This window comes from Pteropus alecto, unplaced genomic scaffold (assembly GCF_000325575.1).
Source record: "Pteropus alecto unplaced genomic scaffold, ASM32557v1 scaffold46, whole genome shotgun sequence".
Lineage (NCBI taxonomy): Eukaryota > Metazoa > Chordata > Mammalia > Chiroptera > Pteropodidae > Pteropus > Pteropus alecto.
In genome coordinates, this window is record NW_006439231.1 from 759,016 (window position 1) to 785,200 (window position 26,185).

Consider the following 26,185-nt stretch of genomic DNA (forward strand, 5'->3'; position numbering starts at 1 on the left):
TTACCCTAGGTAGCATCAGTGCTCATGTGGTTGATTTTCAACATCTCATTCATTTATTTCTTTGATCTTCTCATCTCTATAATCTTTTCTTCAAATGTTATTTTCATGTCCACACCTTAGACTTTGTCATAACTTAGAATTAGTCTCTCTGAATCATAACTCCGTACAACTATCACTATGCTAACCTTCCTTCTTATAGTCTTAGCTATTTAGCTACTTCTAATGCATGAGATTTTTTTAATTCATTGGGTCTTCTAATCAATGAATTTTTCATATACCTCAGTTGCCACCCCACCAAACACTCACATGCACGTGCGTGCACACACACACATCTTTATTTCTCTTGTGATCCATAAGTTCATTATTTTAACAAATTTCTTAATGATGTCTTAAACTACACTAAATTCTCTTGTTTTATATTTCTTTCATGATTCAGACCTGGATAAATTTTAGAGAGAATATAACTCTCTGAACAATGGCTCACTTATGCCCAGACCACTGAAGAATGCTACAGAAAATCTTACAAATGTTCAGGAAGTGCCAGTTCATCTGAGCCCTCAAAATTGACCCATCATTCCTACGACATCACTGCAATTTGCTGCTATGACTATTTTCAACTACTCTAGCCTCCTCAAAGTTCCAATTTTTACCACCAGCCCTTCCAGGTTTCAACAACTTTAGAGAGATAAAGTGATTCATCAATTAAATGAGAATTTCTTCAACTTCCTGTCGTGGAACCAACAAACCTACCTCTATATCCATTCATGCTTTTTAAAGGATGCCTACACTTTTTCCAAATTCTCCAACCTATTAGATTGAACCATATGAAAATGTCAATATATCACCACTTTTGACATACATTTTTCATATGTGTAAACCTAATAGTTTAGAATCCATGACCCTTCAAATATGCTCTCAATGTAATTCTCCCAACCTCAGGATCTCCACTGGCTAGTTTATATTGCTGTAAGTGTACTCAAAACTGTCCCATTCACAAGAAAAGAAATCCTCTATCAATTCCATATGCCTTGATAACGTATCTCTTTTTTTCCATCTATAATAAAATTCATTTAAAAAAAATCCATTTTCTCATCTCCTCACTTCCAATTTTTCCTCAAACCCACATTTGGTTTGTTTAATATTTGGTTTATAATTCCAGTACTCTGTTTCTTTGTCTGTTACGATCACCAATGACTCGCTATTGCTTAATCCAATGGGTACTGTAAATTTTTATATTTGATTTCTCATCAGCATTTAACACTGTATCAAGCTCTCCTTGAATATAAAATATCCTTTTATCCTTTGTTGTCATATCACACTTATTTTCCTTCATATTTCCTCCTTATCTTCTTCAGCATTTGCAAGGATTCCTCATTTTTGCCCATATCTTAAATGTTAGTCTGCTTCAGGATTTTTCTCTGAATCTTCCCTCTTTTTATCATTTTAATAAAAATATGTTTTTGAGCATCTGCCATATTCTAGGTTCTAAAAATACAATGATGAATCTCACACAGGTCTTAGAATTTATAAATGGTAAAGTAAAATTGTTAGAGTAAAAGAAATGCACGTTTAATGGCTTTCTATTTGTATTATCATTTTTCATATTTGTAATATATAACTTACAGTTTGCCACTTGACTTATTTTTGAAGTATTTTTTGTTATTCCTTTTTTTATTAAAATTATTGTGGTGACATTGGTTAATAACATCAAATAGGTTTCAAGTGTACAATTCAATAATACACCATATGTCTATTGCATTGTGTGTTCACCACCAAAAGTTATATTACCTTCCATTAACAAATATTTGACCTCTTTACCCCTATCTACAACTCCCTGCACCCCTTCCCTCTGGTAACCATTAATCCACTGTCTGTGTCCATGAGTCTTTGTTTGTTTGTCATATTTGTTTGTTGCTTTCCGTTTCATATCCCACATATGAGTGAAACCGTATGGTTCTCAATGTTTTCTGTTTGACTTATTTCACTTAGCACGATAATCTCCAGATCCATCCATGCTGTTGCAAATGGCAGTATTTCATCTCTTCTTATGGCTGAGTAATATTCCATCGTATATATGTACCACATCTTCTTTAGCCAATCATCTATCGATAGACGCTTCAGTTGTTTCTATGTCTTGGCCACTGTGAACAATGCTGCAATGAACATAGGGATGTATATATCTTTGCAGATAAATGCTTTCAAGTTTTTTTGTGTGTAAATACCCAGAAGAGGGATCGCTGGGTCAAATGGTAATTCTATTCTAGCTTTTTGAGGAACCTCCATACTGTTTCCCATAGTGGCTGTACCACTTTGCATTTCCATCAATAGTGTATAAGGGTTCCTTTTTTCCCCCACAACCTGTCCAACACGTTATTATTTGTCCTGTTGATGATAGCCATTCTAACAGGTGTGAGGTGTATCCCCTTGCGGTTTTGATTTACATTTCCCTAATAGCTAGTGAGGTTCAGCATCCTTTCATATCTTTGCTGGCCATTTATATGCCTTCTTGGGAGAAGTATCTGTTTGGGTCCTCTGCCCATTTATTAATTGGATTTTTTTTTTATTGTTGAGTTGTATGAATTCTTTATATATTTTGGATATTAGGCCTTTATTGGAGGCTTGTTTGAAAATATATTTTTCCATTCGGATGATTGCCTCTTATTTTTGAAACTTTGATAAACAGAAGATTTGATGCTATCATTAGGTTTTTCCACTCCTTTTTTTTTCAAAGTAGTCCAATTATTTAGTGTTTCCTTTGATGATTTCTGCCTTTATATTCAGTTTTAGAAAGTGAAAATCTCATTTATAAACATGATGGTAAAGAGTGAAAATAAACCAAGATCATATGGAACTCATTTTTCTAATATCTTGGCTCAAAAAACTTTACAAGCAAAGGCAATAAAACAGCAAAAATATACATAACTTATACAAAAAGGTAATTTTTAGGAGAGTTCTCCTCATGTGGCATTTAGTAGTATATGATTTTTTTTTAAGTTTTTTTTTGGCTAATGTTGACATAATACAATACTTAAATGTCCCTATAGTAATAAGTAATGTGCAATAATTATTTTATACTATAGACTTACAAAAGAGTAGTTTGTAGACTGAAATTACTGTTATTTAATTCATACACAATTAATCTTGTTTCACAAATTCATGGCACAGGTTATTATTTTATTTTTCTGGTTTATTAGTAATCTAAAAGTAAATTTCTTCCAATTTTCCTAGGTATTGACATATTACTCGTCAGAATGCAATTGTGATCCTCAATTTGGGTAAATAAATTAGACAGAGAACTTCAGGCTCATACACAGGGGTCATAGTGAGTAAATATTGAGAATATTTCTTATGCCAACCAAGAATCTAAATAACAATAAGATGAGCTCAATGTTATTTCATTTCAACAACAACAGCAAAAAGATATTTAATTAGTACAAAGAACAAGACTTGTAACTGGGCACATGGTAGAGGAATAAGGAAAACATGGTCTCTGATAAGCGGAAGAAAGAGAGAACAAAAACTAGTAATAAATACAATGTAATTCAGAGTTGAATAAATGTTAAGCCCAAGTATAATCAGTACACTTTAGCATTTAGACCAGTCCTCATGTCATTGGTGATATGTGAGATAATTTTAGGTAGAATTTATTTTAATGTATATGAAAGAAAATAAAACTACTATGTCAAACTCAATATTTGGTGGATATTATTGCTTAGAGAATGGCTATATTAAAAATGAGTCTATTTTTTAAAATAAATAAAAATGAGTCTATTTTAAAAAATTAAGGAAATTGATTTAGAAGTATTAATTCTTATAGCAAAATTGTAATGACTGCACCTAAAAACAAAACAAAAACAAAACAAAACTATAACAACTCAAAGCAAGAACAATTTTAAGCAAGACAGAAAATGAAAACTTTAAATAAGCACTTAAAGAAGTGTACGTTTTTCACAAGTAGGAAAATAGGAGAGAGCAATTCTAGACTAAGATTATTAAACTAACAATGCAGACAGAGTACCTCCTTAGTTAACATAATAGGTGTTTTGTTTTGTTTTTGACTAAGTTGAAACTACAAGTTACAAGCCCTTTTTAATAGAAAAAATGATCATTTATGAGTTTATTTTGGAGGGTACTTATATGCTACAGCAGTCACAAAAATATGTCACAAACAAGGAAGGGAGAATTCTAGGAATAATTTTATTTTTAAATTTTTTAAAATTTAAAATTATTAAATTTCATTGTTATTATTGTTTTTTATAATTACTATAATTAAATATTGTTTTGATAGTAGCTATATGATTCTGTCAATTCTTTCAAGTTTACACAAATGTAGCTCGCTATAATTCTTGCAATTCAAACTCTAATACCGATTCTCTGGCAAAATATTCATGTCTCCTCTAAAAATTTTCCAGCTTACAAAAAACTAATAAATTACCATTTAGATTACTAAAATGTTTCCATTACAGAATAAATAGCAGTTTAGAGCAAATGCCATGGAAGAAGCACTGGATTTGAGGCTAGAAAACCTGACTTTGAGTTAAGATTCCTCTAGTTAATATATATGTGTCATTAAACCAGACTAAAGTCCTGTTTTTACCTCTGAACTGACATTTCAAATAAACACCATGAAAACCACGAAAGATTATAAATGTAAAAGGTTATTATTTCTAATGGACTGAATGGAGGTACTAATGAGAAGAGGGTATAGTACATCAAAGTAGGATTTTTTTAAATTGAATTTATTGGGGTGACATTTTTCAAAAAAATTATGTAGATTTCAAGTTTATGATTCAGTAATATATCATCTGTATATTGCATTGTGTGTTCACCACCCAAAGCCAGATTAAAGTAGGATTTGATCATACCCTTGTGCCAGGAGCACCTATGTAGCAAATGACCAAGTGACTTTCTAAAGAATTATTATACTTTGATTTGGATTCCTACCCAGATTTCTGAAAACAAAACTTATAGAATGATTTATTGTGTCCCCCTTATTGTGTTCCCCTTTGGTGAGGAATTAACTCTCCTCACCAAAGGACTTCAAGTCTTTCCAAAAGGAATAATCATTTTCTGGCCACCACCGCTTTATGTGGTTCCCTGAAGGTCACAGCCCAGACAGCCAGTGACCTCACCAGCTTGATACTTATACACCATGTGATGCAGGCATGCCTCTCCCGCATGGTCTACTGGGCAGCTCCACTGTAAGGCTTTGGTTTCCAAGGTATAAGACGCTCTCAACTGTTGCCATGTACTACTTTTATGAGTCTTGGGGCTCTTCCAGACCCCTGGATTTTGGTTGAAAATTAAGTTATTTCTTAGTACAATTCTTATCTCATATTCTCTTCAGTTAAATATCATTGTCTCTACAGAAAACAGAGCAATGTCAGTTCAATGAATTAACCAGAATTTATTGCCTACTTTGGGCCAAGTACTGCGTTAAATGTTACTGTCGAAACAAAAAGAAAGGCAGGGAATGTGGACACTGAAATAAGATATAAATAAAGCACAATGAGGGTAGAAGATGGGTTAATGGGAACTTGTGAATGCTCTCCTCTGATCATTTCTATTTTCTCAGTGAAATGGAATCAAGGCAATCAGATGAGGGTAAGAATGAAGGAGGAGGTATTAGAGATTTGAGAAGAGAATGTATAAAATAATTGTCTACTTCTCACTAGGGGAAAGAGACAGTAACTTAATTAGTATAATGGCCAGGAGGCACTGATGGCCAACTTAAGGTTAATGGTCCAGTATTTAAAATAAGATTCATCAGCATTGCTGAGCAATTTTTTCCAGCCACATTTGTATAAATACAAAGTATCTAGAAAGCTGCATTTAACCAGATTTGGAGTTTTACTATGTGATTATGACAAAGTGAGAGAGAATTATAGGACTGAGGGTCTGTGCCAGGGAATGAGTATAATGAAAGATCATGTGATTTATGCTAAGAGAGTAATGCCAACATAAAGGTGATGGGAGATATTGAAATGATGATAAAATCAGTGGATCATAAGTACTAGTGGGATTGAAGTCAGGGTACAAAGGCAGTGAGCTGGAAAGATGAGTGGTGATAGTTGAAGAGTTGGATGAATAAATTTAGAATATGAAGAAATTGAAGCTTTTGGTAATGACGATGTACAGGGCACCAGTATGAGAGTGGGCAGCTGAAATAGGGAGAAGGACAAAGTCATTGGCACAAATAACCAGTACAGAAAATAGAACATGACCAATACAACAAAATAGATAGTAACAAAGCAGTATAGGAAACTTGAAGGGAGGTGCTAACTGGCATGAGATAGCTGTGAAAGGCACTGGCCTTAAAAGAGGGAGAGGGAATTAGAGCAGCACATTGAAATGTTTCTAGAAATGGAAATGCCAGCAGCTGGGAAAAGGTTAGGAAAATAGAGAAATGGAAGACATATTAAGTAGAGGAAATGCTGTAAGCAAAACAGGAGTGGGTGGATGTAAGGAATAGAATGGCACATGTGAGGGCAAGTATATATATTAAGAGCCCAAAAGTAATTGAATGTAGCAAATAAAAGACCCTTCTTTTAAAAATGTAAATTATATAATTTCTTTCCCATATCTGAAGCTGTCCAGTGGGTTCCTATAACCCATAGAATTGATAACATCTTGTCATGGCCTTCAGGGGTCCCATGATTTGGACCTTGCCTGGCCCTCTGGCTTAAACTTCTCTGCTCTTTCCTGGACCCACCATCATCTAGCCACACTGCCCTTATCTCTTTCAGGAACTCAATAAGCTACTCCTGTTCCAGCTCTAGGAACTTGCATGGTTGTTCTCTCCTAGTTTTTCTAAAAGGTGTTTCTTCACAATTAATCTCTCGGCTCAATGGCTTCTCTTCAGGAATGAGTCCCTGCTACCCATGCTAGCCTTTGGTCACTCTCTATTCATTAATATGTTAATGAGTGAAACTTATTCTCTGGCTTATTTTCAGTTTTTTTCCACTAGCCTGTGAACCCCATGAGAGCAGGAACTTGTCTGTTTTGTTCACCACAGTTTTTCTAGCAACAGAATTATTTTTCAGCACATAATGGAATCTCTATAAATATTATTAATATCAATGAATGAATGAATACTACACTAAAGAATTTATAGTCTATGTAATGATAAATATCTGAGGCTTTTTAAATAAAAGAATCGCATTATCATAATTGTATATGTAGAAGATAATTCTGGCAATAACATTGTAGAATGTATTTGAGGGGAAATTATCTGGTGATAAAGAGATCTATTAATGGCTATTGTGATTGTCCAGATTAAAACACATTGAATGCCTGAGGTAGCATGATTAGGTGATGGACTTGTGAAGAGAGAGATACTGTATGATTTGAAGTTTCAGAGAATGAGTTACCTGGAATATTGTGAATAATTTTATTCTAACTTTTGTTTTTTAAAATGTAGTAAGGGTAAATAATGCATTAGTAGTAAGCAGGAAAAGATACCAATAAAACTGAAGCAATATTGGCCAAAGTAGGTGGGAAGTACTGTTCTGGACAATCACCTTATCTTCAATAGCGCAGGTCAATGGCATACACATTCTTTTTGGTTCTCATGGGTTTTAATTACCTCAACACTCTACAGTTTCTTTCAAGGAACAGCTTCTTATGAAATTTCACCATGTAAATTTGCATTAATGAGCAGACATTTGAAGAATAGCATTCTCTGACCTTGATTGTTTCCTTTTGAACTCTTAATAACTAAAGCACCAGTTATTTTAATCGTTTTACTAATGACATCAGTTAACTTTTTATTTATGAAACATTATGTCTTTCTTATTTGCATAACATAGCATTATAGAAACAAGATACATAGCTTCTCAGAATATAAAAAGAAGCACAAATGTTCATTTAATCTTTTGTATAACTTTGAGTATTCCTACTCACATCACGGATTTTACGAAAGTCTCATCATATCTGGTCAGCATTGCTAAGCCACTGTTATTATGAATAATACCACCACCACCTCTTGATGTTTTAACAACAAAAACTTTCTTTCAGAGTTCTGTTTTCCCTAGGCAAAGGATTAAAACCCTAGCTATGTGATTCACCACTCTTGCCTTGTCTTAAATTGTCCCATACATTATTGTTATCCGGTAATCTTTTCCCCATGGATGCTCCAAAATGTGCTCACCATCTGACGCCTTCTCTTGAACCCTGTGATTATTCTTGAAGGCTCTGATTGTCCCCTATTCCCTAAGCTTGGAATCTTTTAATTTACTGGAACTCTCTCTTTGGAGATTATCAGGATTTTGCTAAGCTCCTAAACTGCTTCCCAATCTGTGTGTAGTTTGTGCCCAGTGTTGCCACTCAGGTTCCAAGGTCCTGGGCATAAGTCCCCATCTCTTTCTTTCAAGAGCAGTATATCTACCATGCAGCAGGCACTTCCCATCAGCTCATTCCACTCCATTTATGTATTCTGTGGTATGCTTTCTCTGTTGCTTTGCAAAATAAAAATACTAAAATAACTCAAATTCCTAAGTCCTTACCATGTTTTAGTTATTGTTCTAAGTGCTCTTACATATATTAACTCATTTAGTCTGTACAAGAATGTACAACACACACAAAATGGATATTACTCTCATTTTATAGATAAGAAAGTTGGGACACAAAGAAGATGAATGACTGACAAGGTCCTATAGTGGGGGAGCTGGAGTAGGAACTCAGATTGGCTGGCAGCAGAACCCACGCCCTTAATCACTTTACTAAATATCCTCTTTCGAAGACCCCGAGCACTTCAAATCATATGGCTGCTGCTGTGACAGAAAGAAATTTTTTTATTCCTCATCTTTCAATCACTGCGTGACAACATTTGGTTATATAAAGCAATTTAAAAAGCTATAGGAAAAATAACAGACATCAGGAGAGCTATCTAAGGGGAAAGGAACTGAAGATGGGCCTTGGTAAAACATCATAACATTGAAATAAAATGTCTGACATTGAAAAGAGCAAGAAGAGTTCATATTATTCTGTTGAGGTTTTGTTCAAGTACCTCCACATGAGACAGTGTGGATAATGAGCAACTCAGAATTTAGGAGGCTAGTGCCTTATTCATTAGGCCATGGGTGCAGACTCAACTCGAAATTTAAACAAAGATAGGGAAGGGAGTAAAAGGAGAACTCTTTTCAAAATGCTTTGACTCTGTGAAAGGTTTTCTGGATTGACCTGCTGAATGGGTAGCTTTCGTCTCTGCTCATCTTTGCTCTGACATGAATACCTCAAAGGTGAGGTCACTTGTACTTTTCTTTTGTTTGAATGTCAAAGGGTTCTCTAAAGCTGGGTTTTCTGGCACTACAATGAACCTGCTTAGTCATTTTTCTGGGATTGTCTGACCAAAATTAAATGCTTTCAGTTGAAAGGATTAGGAGGAGGGAGAAGCCAAGAAAGAAAAAGAGGGAGAGAATTGTCCTTTAGCAAATTTTGAGTACAAAATTTGTAATTATATCTTAATTCCAGGTAACTTCTTAATCTCATGCCTCCCCTTGCCATGTTTGAAGTAATTGATCTTTAATTTAGGGCTGCCTACTGCCTTATGACACATTCTTCATTTAGTAGACAAATATTTACCAAATATCTATGAAAGTCCACCAATGTAGAATAACCACTGAAATTAGTCATTGAAATTATTCAATGTTTAAATTAAAATTATCTTAGTACTAAAAAATTAGAAAGAAAATCTTACTTTTATATAACCCACCTAAGAATAAATACTACAAGGTATGACTTCCTGGTTAAGGAAATAAACAAATTTTCACTCGTGATCCATATGTTCACCCTGAGAAAGATTCATTTGATGTGAACCCTATGAAGGAATTTATCTGCTGAGATGGACCCCCGCCATGGCCAACCAAGGGCTCAAATTTTATGAATAATAAGAGCCTAGTGGCCATTTGCTGACAGGGACTTCTTACGTATCCAGTATACCAGGAAGAAACATACTAAAATCTCAGCTTCCAGCACTATGCCCCACTCGTTTACTCCATCTGAGTCAACCCCTTCAGGGAAATCCTAGTTTCTGTCTTTCTGCCATCGAATTGAGACCTGCCTCATCCAGTCAGAACTTTACAATTTGGATGCCTCATTTACATAAATTGACCTACTTGGGAACTTGGGCAGGAACTTTTGCTCTAAAAGGCAGCCTCTCCTTTGTCTTGGGAAAACACAATTTAGGTTGCTACCTGAATCTGTGTCTTCTGGGCTACAGCTCCTTTTGCTCAAATAAATGCTTTTTATTCTTATTACAATCTAAAAGTTAATTTTGGTTTGCACATACATAAGACTGTAATTCAGTCATAATGATGTTTCTGATGTTAGAAGTTGAACAGTTCAGTGGGAAACCGTTCCTTTTGAAGATGAAAATTTTGTTGCAAAACAAGCTCCCTCTTTAGGAATGGTTCTCCATATCTAATTCAGAGAGAAGTTAGTGAGAAGATGAGTCCAGCATTTTCAAGCTTTAAAAAAATTATCATTATTTTTCAGCCATTACTTCCTCTAAAGAGAAATCATTAGTCTTTCTCTAAAATTCTCTTAGAAATTCTCTGCAACTCTGGTAGCAATTTGTGTACATTGTGCTCCTTCTCTATAAGGCTAAATTCCTTATGAGAAAGATATTTTTTTTTGTATTTCCCTGTGTTTTGTACATGGTAATGCTCAATAAATATCTACTGTTAACAAATAAATACACACATTAAATTCACCTCTATCCTCATTCATAAACTCTACTTTTTCAAGTATGTCCTTGAGAAATCCTTATCCTTGACTCACATCTCTTTGCCTTTGTTTATGCTGTTTCCTCTGCCCATGGTGCATGTCATCCTTGCTAATTCCTCCTCCAGCCTTCAAGCCCCAGTTCAAAGGCCAACTTTTCTAAGGCAAAACCATTTGTACCCACTTATATCTCATAGTATATTGGGTATAATTCCATTATGACATTTGTCACTTGTATTATAGTAGTTACTTAATACGTCTCTAGATTATGTATCCTAGAAGATGGGAGACTATTTTATTCATTTTTTTGAATCTTGAGCAGAAAGTGTTTGGCACACAGAAGAAACTCGGTAAATGTCAACTGAATGAGTTCACAATTGCCGGTGATCTTCATTAATAAGGTGATGAATATGTTCATTGGCTCTTCCCTGTGCCCCAGTGGATCCTAGCTGTTTTAAAGATACTTTACATATTTGCAGATTGTTGTAGATACTTTTGTCTTGACACCAACCAAAGAGTAGTAGTCCAGAGTAACTTTAGATCCTTCCAGAAACACAATAGAACTCAGAATTAGTACTACTTGAGGTAGTTATCAGAGCTCAGATTGTAGATTCTGGTGTGGGGAAACTGCCTCTAGATTCTTTGACAAGATACAAAGATATAGGAGCATTATTACCCTTTCCAAATCATTGATGCCAAAAGGCACACCTCAGTTATATTTTCAATTATTTATCTAGGGCTTACTTTCCACTTTAACACCACCTGCTACCAATCCCAGGGAATATAATTTCTTCTCTTTTTCACATGTATAATTTTAACAGAATAAGAATCAGTACCCTTTAACTTTCAGAATCATATTTCTGTCCAGTTCTCTCGTGGATTAGGTATTCCTAGACAACCCATGTTTGTCTCACTTTAGCCTGCCTCTACTCAGGTTTGGTTTTGAGACTGTGGGCCCAATACACTGGGATGGGGACAAGGCTTTATCACATTTCCCTAATTCCACAAAAGTTTTCCAAATGTCAGTCCTTTGAATACCACTTTTATACTTTTTTCCATATCTGCATGCTATTAATATTGTCTTAATATTTTTCTTTAAATTGATTCATTGTTTACTCAAATAAATATGCTCTTATCCTATGCAATGTCATCTATAAAAATCACAGGTTTGAAATCTTATAATCCTATGAAATAGATATTCATCATATACCACCAGTGGTTTTCACGCCACCGAGTTCCTGCGTCCAAAGTCCTGAGCTATCACACTTATTTCTTTGTTTATTATATTAATGATCTTTTCTTGGTTTGCTTATTACTTATTACTTCTTCCTTATCATTCTGTTCTGTTTTCTTTTAGTCAACCTGTCCTATTTTAAATATACTTCATATGTATTACAGATACTTGTCTTATAAATGGGGATTATGGATTTAAGTATAGATGTGTGAAAAGAGCCCTAATAGCCCAAGTCCTGGTTCTAGCTCCCACAGTATACAACTTGAAATTTTAGCAATCACTCTGAGCCTCTATCTGTTCATGCTAGAATGACAACAATGACCCAGATGCCCTCACTCTTTGAGGCTGTGATTTGAAACATATGAACCAAATATATGGTATTAATTCATTTACAAAGAAAAAACATTTTAGAACATCTAGTATAATAGACTAAGAAATATAAGAAATAGTCATCAGTTGTAGTATAATTCTGACTTTTTAAAATCAAAATATAAAGTCAAATGTCAATTGACAGTATTTTTCCAATTTTTTATAGAAAAATATATTCAAATGTTACCAAATGCAATATGAGCTAACCATGAATTCCAGAAAAAACATTCTGTATCAAAACCATGTGAAGCCGAGATTCTAATGTTTAATTTCTGTTTGTTTTTAATATACAACTCTCTCTCAAAAGGCCATCAATACTCGGTAGAAGAACAAGTTCATTGAAACCATGGATGATTGCCCTTATTATCACAGTTGTTGTGCTGGTTCTAGCAATAATCATCGGTCTCCTTGTTTATTTTTTGGCATTTGGTAAGAATCAATCTCATTGTATTATTATAAAAATTTGAATATACACTCAACCTTAATATTTTCTAATATTTTAGAATTCAACTTTCATTTGCAACAATTTGTATAAGTGTACACATATTTTGCATGATGAAATATTAATTTGCATAAATTTATCTTTATCAGGGAAATAATAATCCTTTATGCATAAATTTGCTTCTGGCATTTATAATTTGACTTGGTGCACACAATAGTACCTCTTGAGCAATGCAATAGATTTATATCTTATGTTATTTTATGGTTTAACAATACTTAATGTACTGAAAATAAAAAATTACTTTAGGAGCAATTCTAACTTCAAAGTCAACTTATTGTGTCAGGACACAAGTGACTAGCACATGACTATGCGAATGTGTGATCTTAAAAAAGGAAGAAGGCAGTACTGGCAATAGCTACTGAATGTTTAATTCTCAGGAGTTCATCACTTATAGAACTTTTTTACATGTCATCCCCTCTATTTCTGATATTTATACAACTTATATGAACTAAGAAGAAACCAACCATTTTTGTTATCCCTTCCAGATCGGAAATTTCACTATTACCAAATCTCCTTTCGGATCCCCAGTATTGAATATAATCCTGATTTTTCAGTAGAACGCTCAAAATTTAGGACTGACCTGGAACAAAAAATCAAAAATGAAGTAAGTCTAAACTTTACTGGCAGCATTTCTACCCTGACAATACTATTAGGAGGAAGGTTCAAAAAAAGTAGGAAGAGAGTTGAGAACACGCCAAATTGCATCTATGTGAGCTTTGTCAGATAAAATACAGAATCCTCAGTTAAATTTTAATTTCAGATCCTCCAGAAAATATACTTATTCAATATTTTAAACATGCTTATACTAAAAAAAATCATATATTGTTTATCTGAAATTAAACATTAACTGTATTTTTATTTGCTAATCCTGGCAACTCTAACCAATATTATCTCAGGAAAAATGGGAAAATACGTTGGACAAAGGATAATTGCACCAGAGACGGAACAACGTAAGCCAAACAAAAAAATAAATAGTTTGAATACAAACATATATGGAGGGAGGGAGGTGGGGGAGAGGCAGGGTCGGGGAGAAAGAGAGAGAGAGAGGGAGAGAGGGAGGGAAGGAGGGAGAGAGGATAGCTGGAAACATGATTTAATCATTCAGGCACAAACATTACCAGAAATCATTTATTAAGCACCTACTGTGTGTATAACCCTGATACATTTCTCACTAGGCAACTCTACTAAACATTTATTCCTGAAAATATACCATAGAAACATACAGACTACCACTGAAGATTGCAGTTGTACAGCTTCTACTAAGCTTAGCATGATCAAAGATGACAGATTATTCTTGCCAGGTTCAGAAATATTTCATTAGCTATTTTCCAAATAAAAGCAGAAGCTGATGAAATGAATTGAAAGATGCAAATAAGTGAGGTTGGCTTGTCTTTTCAAAAATACATACTAAAAAATTTTGATTAGGAAAAAAAATCAGGACAAGTTATAGAATATTTTGTTACAGGAAGTGATATATTAAATTAGAAACAGTTTAAGTTTTGAAGTTAGGACATCTAAATTCATATCTCAATTTTACTCTTTGTCAGCTGATCGACTTTGCAAAATGTACTAACCCCTCAAGGTTTCAACTACAAAATAGGGATAATCTCACCCCCCCTGTCTGAGTTATTCTGAGAATCAGTTAATGTTGTGAATAAAATGTACAAAAAGTAATATCTAAATAAATGTTAGCATCTGTTTTCTGTAATCTCACAGAACTTTTCATACACTTCTGCTAGAGCACTTACCATCCTGCAACATCATTATTTTATATGTCTATGTTCCTGTAGATTTTTGAGGGGCTAAGTCTACTTATTCTTAAAATCCTGGTCCTGTCACAGTGTCTGCCACATGGCAGGACCATAAAAATACTCATCGAGGAGATGACTAGTAAATAAATGGCCAATTTACTAGCATTGGCCCTGTCCTCTAGACAGCGGTCCCCAACCTTTTTGGTACCAGGGACCGGTGGTCCTATGAGAATCTAAAGACTGATGATCTGAGGTGGAGCTGAGACAGTGGTGTTAGCAATGGAGAGCGGCTGCAAATATAGATGAAACTTTGTTAGCTCACCCGCAGCTCACCCCCTGCTATGTGACCTGGTTCCTGACAGGCCACAGACCGGTACCAGTCCACATCCAGGGGGTTGGAGATCCCTGCCATATAGGATTTGTATAGTTAACTGTACAAACAAGGAGAGAGACTCAGGTCCACTTTGGAGATCCCTGCTCTAGAGCATAAATGACGACAACATAAAGAAGTACAGTAATTTAGACGAGGATTTGGCAAATTTTTTTTCTGTAAAATACCAGATAGTAAATATTTTCAGCTTTGCAGGCCGTATAGTTCCTCTACAATTACGCAAAACTGTCATTATAGTGCAACTGCAGCCATGGGCGATATGTCAACAAATAAGTGTGGCTATGGCCCAAGAAAACTGTATTATGGACACTTAAAGTTAAATTTTATAAGATTTTTAGATGTCACAAAACATTATTCTTCTTTTGAATTTTTTCTTCTATGAAGATAACGTGAAGGACATTCTTAGATGATGAGCACACAAAAACAAATGGCTGACTAGAGTTCTCCTAAAGGCTATAATTTGCTGACCACCGATTTAGACTGTAAGTTACAGTTCTAGCAATCATTTTTCTAGCAGACATGATTAAAACCAATACCTAAAATAAAATTTAAAGACTTCTTGTGGAGTTTGATAATTTAGACTATTTATATGCTCAATTGCCATGAGCAATACATGGTTCACAAAGCTGTGATTTAAAGAGAAAAAACAAAAAATAATGAAATTGAAAAGAGAATGGAAGGAGAAAGGCAGAAAACATAGTAATTATATAAAATATAAATATTACGTATAATATAAATATAGGTAAAAAATCTAGAAGTACATATACTAAAAAGTATAAATAGCAGGTTCTCTATACAGTGATTTTGAAATTATTTCAATGTTTTTTATTATAGTTTGCTGTATTGCTTGCTTTTTATAACTTTTTACGATGAATATGTATTAGTTTTGTCATATAAATGTGCATGTGTGTAAAAAACCTATTTCATGAAAAGACAAATTTTTCTTCATATTCAGGTAGAAGGAAAACACATGGTCATTCGTTTTTAAATAACTATTGATTTCTCAATAAACTTATGCTACCAACCTATCCAATAGGATGTGACATGGTACTTCACCAGAGAAAATGTCACAAATCAAATCAGATGAATGAAAAGCACTGTTTAACATACACCCATTTCACAATTTGGCAGCTCTTCTCTTCTGATTTGTGGAAATAATGAATCAAGACTCAGATTTACTTAAGGTTTGGCATATGATCAGTCTTTTCTTATGAGAAGCCAGGTTGATGAATCACTAGTAATAACTAGGTTTATAAAACCACAGACTCTGTTACAAGCTGTGGTTTTAGTAAGAAACAATTTCTTCTAGGAATTTATATTCCAGAGAAATTATCCTATATTAGAAGTCTAAATGACACATAAATAGCATATATAGTCTAATTTTATTCTAAGTAATCATTTCATGCATTTTTCTTGATTATATTCATTTTAAAGAAGTACCCAATAAATACACATTCTCTTCTCACCCATTTATCATAGGATAAAAATAAAGCCTAAAAACTTTCCCTAAAGTCTAAAATACTGATTCTTTAATCACATTCCTGAGGATGATAATTGAGTTTGAATGATAATGGGTGAAAAGTCCATATATATCAAGTTTTCAAAGAAAGTCTCTGTGCCTCTAACTTCATATATTATTTTATACTGGCTGTTGAAATATTTAGTTTAATTCAGCTCTTCGTATCAGCCATCTTTGACTTTGTGACAAATTGTTCAAACATCAACATCCAATTGTAGGAATGACCTGTATAACTACAGGATTATGCCCAAGTGAGTTTTCTGTGGATAGCCGTAAACAAATTTAGAAGCAAATGTTATTTGAATCACTGCAGGTTTTATACAAGCATTTTTGTGATATATTGAAATGTGTGAAATTCATATTAACAAAGTTATATATTGTTGTTTTTTTTCCTTTTCTCAGATAGACATGATATTTCAAAGATCCAGTTTAAATCGTCATTATATCAAGTCTCATGTTGTCAACCTTAGGTAATCACAACTAATCGATTTGTATGATGAAAAAGCAACTTTGTATTATTTATTCTTCAATTATTCACTTTGTACACAGGATCTAAATATCTTAGAAATATCAAGAACAAAAACAATTTGATATTATTACATTTAATTGTTTTTCCTCCTGTACAGAGGACCTATAATAGGGGGAGAGAGAGGACCTATAATAGAGGGAGAGTTTCTTAACTTAGGTAGAGATGAAATATATTCTATTGGTTGTCCTTTAAGACTTGTATCTCAGTTAAAGATTCTCAGGATCATTAAAAACTCTTCTCAATTTTACTTAAATTTTAAACAACATATATTATGAATTTTAAAAATATATATACACACATGTAACCACAGAGTTGATGGATTTAACAAGTGCTTCCACTTTATTTTTCCAGAAGAAAAAAATTCTAGAACTCTCAGTTACTCTCCCCTACCTGTATATGATCAAGTTTTACAGAGAGTAATTCAGGTATTAACACATATAATTAAGGAAAGGGGAAAATTTTCATGATAATAAAATGTATAAAATATTTATGCTGTATTTTCTTGAAGATATAACTAACATTTAAATAATAAGGTATAAAATAATAATTACTACAGCTAAGACCTCATTCATTTATTCTGGTGTTTTTGTTTTTCAGGTCAAGCAATGATGGTTTGAAAACAGATGTACTGCTTAAATTTCAGTTTGTTTCTAACAATGCACACACCATGAAAACGCAAGCTGATAACATTTTATATCAGAAGCTGAAACTAAATGAAAGCTTGTTGAAGAAAGATACATCATTATCTTATCTTAGAGGCAAGAAATATCATTTTTCTTCCCTTGTTCCAGCTCATCATTTTAACAATCTTCTCATCTATAGAGAAACATCTTTATTTCACCATAAAATGAAACCTCTTTTCCTTTTTAAGTCTCCCATTTACTTGATAATAAACAAATTTCCACACAACCAATACCAAAGATTATCTTCCTTTGTTTAACATGAAAATAATTATGAAATGAGAATTATATGATAATCTAAATAGTATTTCCTTTCTTTTAAGAGATCTTTGGAATTGTTTAAGTTAATTTTTTATCATGCATGTGATAAAAACCTACACGCAGCTACTATACTTATCATGACTCCTCGTGTTACCTCATTATAGCCGCACTCATCCCCTGTGCCCGTCTATAGCCCCTGGCAACCCCACTAATCCATTCTCCATTTATATAATTATTTTGTTTCATGAATGTTACATAAATGGATCATACACTTTATATCCTTTTGAAATTGGTATTTTTTTTCATTCAGGATAATTTTCTTGAGGTTCATCCGTGTTGCCCTATCTATACTGTGTTCCTTTTCATTACTGAGTAGTATGTCATAGTATTTCACAGTTTATTTAACCATTCATCCATTGAAGAACATCTGGTTAATTTCAAGATTTTGGCTACTACAATGAAGGTGCTAGGAACATTTTTGTACAAGTTCCTATGTGAAAATAACCCTCTATTCCTCTAAATGCCCAAGAGCTCAATTGCTGTGTCACATGGTAAATCCAATTTTTTTTTTTTTTAAATTTGAAAGGAACTACCAAACCACTTTGCAGAGTGGCTGTACCATTTTGCATCTTTATCAGCAATGTAGGAGTGACCCAGTTTCTTTGCATCATTGACAGAATTTATATTTTCACTATTTTTCATCTTAGCCTTTCTGATAGATGTGTAGAGATATCTCATTGTGGCTTTAATTCGTATATTTATAATAACTAATAATATTGAATATCTTTTTATGTATTTGTCATCTGTATATCCTCCTTGATGAAATGTCTGTGCTGAGTGTTTTTTGTAATTGCTTTTTATTTTAAAAATGTCGTTGGATGTTGTTCCATAGTGTAGCGGTTAGCACATCTGCTTTATGTACAGAAAGTCCTGGGTTCATGCCCTAGTGGAGCTGCAATCCATGATCTTCGGCCATGCCACCCTGAAGAAGCCCCATGTCTGAACTCAGAAGCTAAGCAGGGTTGGGCCTGGTTAGTACTTGGATGGGAGACCACCTAGGAAGGCCAGGTGCTGTAGGCATAAATAATAATAAATAATAATAATAATAATAATAATAATAATAAAATGTTGGAAGTTTGAGAATCCTTTATTATAGATATAAGGCCTTTGTCAGATGTATAATTTGCAAATATTTCATCCTATAAATTTCTCTTTGCATCCTATAAACAGTCTTTCACAAGGTAAAAGTTTTTAATTTTGATAAGATCAAATTAATCCATCTTTCCTCTTATAGATTATGGTCTTTGTAATAAATCTAACATTTCCCATAGTTTTGGGTCCCCAACAATTTTCTCCTATGTTATTTTATATGTGTCACAATTGTATATATTTTACTTATACTTTTCAGATATTTTATGATTATTTCTATATATTTTATAGTTTTATATTATGATCTATAATACATTTTGAGCTAAGTTTTGTATAAGCTGTGAAGTTTAGATAAAGCCTCTTTTTAATTTAATTATTTTTTTTTTTTTTTGCTAATGGATATCCAATTGCACTCTTTATTGAAAAGTCTATCCATTCTCAATTGAATTCCTTTTGCTCCTTTGTCAAAAATTAATTGGAAATTTTTATGTAGATCTATTTGTAGGTTCTCCATTCTGTTTCATTGATTTGTCTATCCTCCCCAAATCACTTTCTTATTACTGCAGCTATATAGCAAGACTTTACATAGGGAAGAATGATTTCTCCCACTTTATTTGTCTTTATCAAAATTGTATTGAATACTTTAGTTTCTTTCTACATAAATTTTAGAATAATCTTGTCTGTGTCTACAGGAAACTAGCCAAGATTTCGATAGAAATTTTGCTAAACCTATAGATTGATTTGAGAAGAATTAACATCTTTACTATGTTAAGTATCGGTATTTTTTTTTAAATTTATTATTATTTATGCCTACAGCACCTGGTCTTCCTAGATGGTCTTCCATCCAAGTACTAACCAAGACCAACCCTGATTAGCTTCCGAGATCAGACGTGGAGCTTGTTCAGAGTGGCATGGCTGTAGACCACGGAACATGGCTCCGCTGGGGTGTGAATCCAGGATCTTCTGAGTGTAAAGCAGATGTGCTAACCGCCACACTCTGGAACCACGTCCAAGTATCAGTATTTTCTAACCCTTAGAATTTGAATCCTATAAATTTTTGTTATATTTAACTGAATATTTGAGGGTTTTTTGGAGAAATTATAAATATTGTGGTCTTAAATTTTTATTTCCACTTGTTTGTCTTGAGTACATAGAAATGCAATTGATAATTTTGTATTGGTCTTGAATCCTACAACATTTCTGAACTTGCTTATTAGTTTTAAGAATTTATTTTTGTAGATCTCTTGGAGTTTTCTATGGTGACAATTATGTTGTCTACAAATAGAGACAATTTTAGTTCTCTGAAATATAAATGCCTTTCATGTGATTTTTTACTTTTTAATGTTTGATTTAATACATACAAATTCTTTAAACAATAAAAATAATCAGACAGCATTACAATCTGTAAATCTTTTAATATAGAAAATAGTTTTTTTTAATTTTATTAAATTTATTGGGGCAACATTTATGTGTTTTTATTACCTTATGTAGTACAATGTTAAATAAGAGAGATGACAGTGGACATTTTTGCCTTCTCTCCAATCATAAAGAGAAAGCATTCAGTCTTCCATCTTTAAGTATGATGTTAGATATAGGTTTTTTTTGTAAATGCTCTTCAAGAAGTTGAGGAAGTATCCTTTTATTCTTAAACTAAGTTTTTATCATAAATAAGTGTTGCATTTTTTTACTGAAGTAAAATTTGCATAATGATATAAACTTTAATGATTTTAAAGTGTTCAATTCAGTGGTATTTAGTACACTATGTTGTGCAACTATTACCTCTTCCTAGTTTCAAGACATCTGTACCATCTCAAAAGGAAATCCTATACCCATTAAGTGGTCACTCCTCATTCCACCTTCCCCCAGTCTCTAAAAAGCACTGACTTTCTCTCTCTATGGATTTATCTATTCTAGAGGTTTCATACAAATGGGATCAGATAATATCTGACTTTTTGTATCCGGCTTCTTTCACTTACAATAATATTTTCAAAGTTCCTTCATGTTGTAGGATGTATCAGTACTTCATTATTTTTTATGACTGAATAATACATCACTATATGAAAACACAACATTTTGTTTACCTGTTCATCAGTTGATGAACATTTGTGCTGTTTCCATTGTTGGGAAATTGTAAATACTACTACTATAAATATTAGTGTACAAGTATTTGTTTGAATACCTGTTTTCACTATTGTTGGATATTTATCTAGGAGTGAAAATGCTGGAAAATATGGTAATTCTATGTCTAACTTGTCAAGAAACTGTCAAACTGTTTTCCATGGTAGCTGCACTATATTTCATTCCTACCAGCAATGTATGAGGGTATTAATTTCTCCCAATTCTCACCAATACTTGTTATCTTTCAATTTTTAAATTTTGGCCAACTTAGGTATCAAATTTTGTTGAATGCATTTTCTCCGTCAGTCTACATCATCATAAAAGTGTTTTTGTCTGTTGAGGTGGTAGATTAATTGATTTTCAAATATTGAACCAGACTTTCATATCTGGAATAAGCCCCATTCATCATTGTATATTATTATTTTTTATACATCATTGGATTCAATTGGCTAAAATTTTGTTGAGAATTTTGCATCTAACTTCATGACAGACGTGTTTTCTTTTCTTGTTGATTTAGTCTTAGTGTCATCAAATGAATTAGGAAATACTAGTCTCATCAAATGAATTAGGAAATGTTTCCTTTTCTTCTAATTTCTGGAAGAGATTGTGTAATTTGGTGTTAATTCTTATGTTTTGCAAAATTCTTGAGTGATGCCATCTCGGCCTGAGAATTCCGTTTTTGATAGATGTTTTTTGTTGTTAAAACTTTGACTTCTTTAGTAGTAAGACTATTCAGGTTGTCTTCATCATCTTTGCTGAGTTTTGGTAGTTTTTGGTTTTCCAAGAAATTTTTTTATTTTTCTAAGAATATAAAGCTCTTCACAGTATTATTTTACTAACCTTTAAGGGCTCCACTCTTTTGTGATAACCCCTCATTTCATTCCTAATATTGGTGATTTATGTCTTCTCTACTTTTACCTTTTTGTCATTCTTTTCAGAAGTTTATCAGTCTCATTGATTTTTTTCATACAACCAGTGTTTTTTTGTTTTATTAACTTTTCTACGTTATTTTTCTGTTTTCAATTTTATTGATCAAAATTTTGACCTTGGTTGATTTTTCTCATCATTATGTCTTTCTTCCTTACTTTAAGTTTATTTTGCTCTTCTTTTTCTAGTTTCTTTAGGTAAGAACTGGAAGTATTGATTTGAGATCATTTCTCTTTTCTAATGTAAGCATTTAATGCTGCAAGTTATCCTCTCTATAAAGCTTTATCTGCATCTCACAATATTTGCTATATTGTATTTTAATATTTACTCTATTCTATGTAATTTCTATTTTCTTTCAGACTTCCTCTTGAATCTATAGATAATTTAGCAATGTATTGTTTGATTTCCAAGTGTTTGGAGATTTTTCCATTATCTTTATGTTATGGATTCCTAGTTTGACTCCATTATAAACAGAGAACATATTTTGTCTAATTTAATTTCTTTTAAATGTGCAGAAGATTATGATCCAGGATATGGTCTATGCAGTGGGCCTGGGACCACTTATGTCACTGAGTGGATGCAGATTGATATAACTATGGATATATCAGTTTTCCAGCTGGTTGGGAAGTAGATATTGGAATGATCAAGGGTTCTCTGCTGTCACTACTGCTGACAGAATGGATTGCCAGCCCTGGGTTGTGAAGCAGAAGGTTTGGGCTTCCTAATATGCCTTTGTTTCACTTTCTCTTTCTTAGTATTTGGATAGAGAGAAAAGATGTTTCTTATCTTTTTCTCCTTCTATGCTTACTGGTAGTTCCAAATTGTAGGACTTTCTCAGTCCCCAGTGCATAGTATATATGAGATAGAGAAAACCCAGGAAACTCTCCTCAAATTCTGAAGTCTCTAGCCATTCTGCTTTCTTCCTTCAAGATTTCAGAGTTCTTTTATTATTATCTGATAGATAATTTTCAGAGTATTTCATTGTATTTATAGAAACAAATCAGGGAAATGTGAAACGTGAGTCTATTTTTGTCTAATCTTGTTCTAGAACTAGAATTATTCAACCTCTTTTATCCTGCAGATAGAATACATCTGTTAGATAATGTTCATATATGAGATATAGCATCATAACAGTTTATCAATAGTTTCTGAATAGATAGTAATTAATCTAAGTTGTGATTAGCTGTGAACTAACCTCCCTCTCTCACTGATCCATAACCTACAGAGGGTGACACTAAACTATAACTGATCTTACAGTGAAATGGTTGCAGTACAAGCTTTTGACCTCAAGAACTATTTAAATCGTGTTCTTAATAGTTTGCCTCATAATATTATTGTGATAATATAATAAGTAATGTGAAATGTTTGTTACAATCCCTGGTAAATAAAACTCAATACATTATTAGTTATAATTACTACCCATTTACTCATTTAGCAAGTATTTATTGAGAATCTATTTGTGCCAGGAACCAAATTCTCTGTCTTGATAAAGCTATCATTCTAACTGGGGTAAGAAAGATAATGATACGTTAAACAAGACAATATCCAATAATATGAAACTCCATGCAAAAAATAGAGAGTGAAAAGCTAATTTAGATTTGGTTGTCATGGAAGACCTGAGGAGGGAATTTTTAATCTGGGATCTGAATGACAATGGGGAACCAACCATAAAAAAGGCCAGTGGAAGAGCATTCCTGGCAGAAGGAGAAGCTAGAATAAAGAAAAGGCAGGAACACCTTGGCACAGTCAAAAAACAAGAAAGCCAAGGTAGCTGTTGCATTGTGACTAAGAGCAAGAGCAGTTCACCATGAGAACAAAGACATGAATGGGGACCATGTCATGCAGCTACAGGTAGGAAGTTTGTGTTTATTCTAAAGGCCAGGGAAGCCATTAGGGGATTGTTATTATTGGCAAAATCTAATTCTAAGAGATTTACTCTAATAAACTACTAAGCATAGTTCCCTGCGATGAATTCTATTTCTCTTTAGAGTCTGACCTACATTAAAGACTCATTAATTCTCAGGCTTACTAAAACTTCACACTAACTTTCATTAATGAAATGTGGGTCTAGACTGCTTATTATACTAGCTGGCATAAGAAACAATTCATATAATTTTGAGGAATAGCCACTGATAATGCTTTTTTCTATTACTTTATGAAAAAAATGACTAACATGTTTTGAGGATTTATTAGTACATTGGTGGGGTTTGATTTTACAGGGAGTGTCTGTGGACAGGTATCTAGGATGGTTTTGAATGCCTTTACCATAACACTACTGTGTGAATGAGGACAGAAGGAAAGGGTATTCACACATGTGGTAGTACACATGTAAAAGTGGTCCTAAACCCTCTTCTGTTTAACTTATATTTTAATAAATTGGTATGGCATGAATTAATTATATGCAAACAATATCTTTCTCTATGCATGTGATTTTATAATCATGAACCTGTATTTTCCTAGAGTCCACAAACAATAGTTAGAAGAGTAATTTATATCTAGCTCTCTCCTTTTGTAGGATTTTATTTTATTGCTTTTAATTAAGAATTTTCTGATGAATTTGGTTTCTTCAAACTAGAAATACTCATGTCATGTAGGTATATATTTTAAATTATAATTGTTTTATTGCTGAGCAATCATTTTGTTTTTTTTTTTCCAGATATGAATGAAGCACAAGCAGAGCATATTTTGAACAGCTGTAAGTTCAAGAATGTCACTGAGATGTTTATAAATCAAGTAATAAAATTCGAAACACTTTTAGAGTTTCTCTGTGCCCATGTTTACTATTTCCCAAAAGTATATAATATCTCCAAATGGATACATGATTTAATTCTCCTCAAGGAAAAAATAAATTACTACTAATAGTTGGAAATATTATATGGACTCCTTGGAAATAACTTGCTCTTCCTTACAGAAAGTTTCACTGATGACTTCTTTTCACATTTCCCTTTCAATTTATCTTATTCATTTTATTTGGCTCGCTTTGTTAAAGTAGAAAATTCTGCTTAGAATTAAATAGCACCTACCAACTTTAATATGTGAATGTGACATTTATACTATAGTAATGTGATAGTTGTAATATTAGAAAAGTGTTTTAAAATAGTACAAATGGTATTTTTCTGCAATAGTACAAATGGTATTTTTCCATACATTTCACACTCAAAATTGTCAAACATTACTGAGACAAAACTGCTGCATATAAGAACATGACTCAGAAAAACATTTAAAAAAATTAAATGAAATCGCTTTAAATACATCAGGGGGGTTTTAAAGATTTTATTTTTTAAATTGAATCTGTTTTCAATGTGAATAATCATTCTATCATATGATTTTGATTATTTTTTAAGGCAAGGCAAACCTAAAAATGTTTTTATCTTTAACTATGTGCCAGACATACCTACACACATTTATAACTGGAAATAACCATCTATTCTCTTGCGACAGGTTGTGGTTTAGGAAGGGAGTCTCCAACCATGGAAAGAATTGCTGATGGATATGTTGCAAGGAAAGCTGATTGGCCATGGCAAGCCAGCCTGCAAATGGATGGCATCCATTTCTGTGGGGCATCTCTGATAAGTGAGGAGTGGCTCCTGACTGCTGCTCACTGCTTTGACACGTAAGTCCTCGGTCTGTATCAATAAGCTCAGAAATTTCACCTGTTTTTCTCACATTCACTTCCCATAATTCTCATCCCTTTGTCGTTAATCATCTTAGGCCCCCCAGTGGTACTCGTGATTGTCTGTCAGGCTTAGAAAAAAGAAACAATTACTGAGAAATAGTAGAAAATATTAGATAGAGAATCTCCAGTTCCAATTGAATATATATTCTCCAACAATCTCAACTTTAAGAACAAGCCAACACCGTCAAATTTTAAACAAATGCACCAGTTTTCCTGAGATACATTGTGAATTTTTTAAAACTTTGCCAATAGAATCCCAACTCACAAACTTACATCTGATTATCCCACATGAATATCTTCGGTGCTGTGCTTTTATTTTTTATATGCTTTTTGAAGATTTAACATACGGGACATTTG

At 33.1% G+C, this 26,185-nt stretch overlaps 1 protein-coding gene and 1 pseudogene across 1 annotated transcript in view; both read left to right on the plus strand.

Moving 5' to 3' along the window:
* Positions 1 to 26,185, plus strand: part of LOC102883998 (transmembrane protease serine 11G) — a 35,366-nt gene that overhangs the window by 4,460 nt on the left and 4,721 nt on the right. Inside the window, exons 2-7 of the mRNA XM_006916529.1 lie at positions 12,633 to 12,754; positions 13,313 to 13,431; positions 16,891 to 16,958; positions 17,615 to 17,775; positions 24,809 to 24,847; positions 25,594 to 25,765. Of these exons, the coding sequence (XP_006916591.1) occupies positions 12,633 to 12,754; positions 13,313 to 13,431; positions 16,891 to 16,958; positions 17,615 to 17,775; positions 24,809 to 24,847; positions 25,594 to 25,765 (681 nt within the window). The remainder of the gene's footprint in view (positions 1 to 12,632; positions 12,755 to 13,312; positions 13,432 to 16,890; positions 16,959 to 17,614; positions 17,776 to 24,808; positions 24,848 to 25,593; positions 25,766 to 26,185) is intronic.
* LOC112483540 lies at positions 18,923 to 19,038 on the plus strand (annotated as a pseudogene).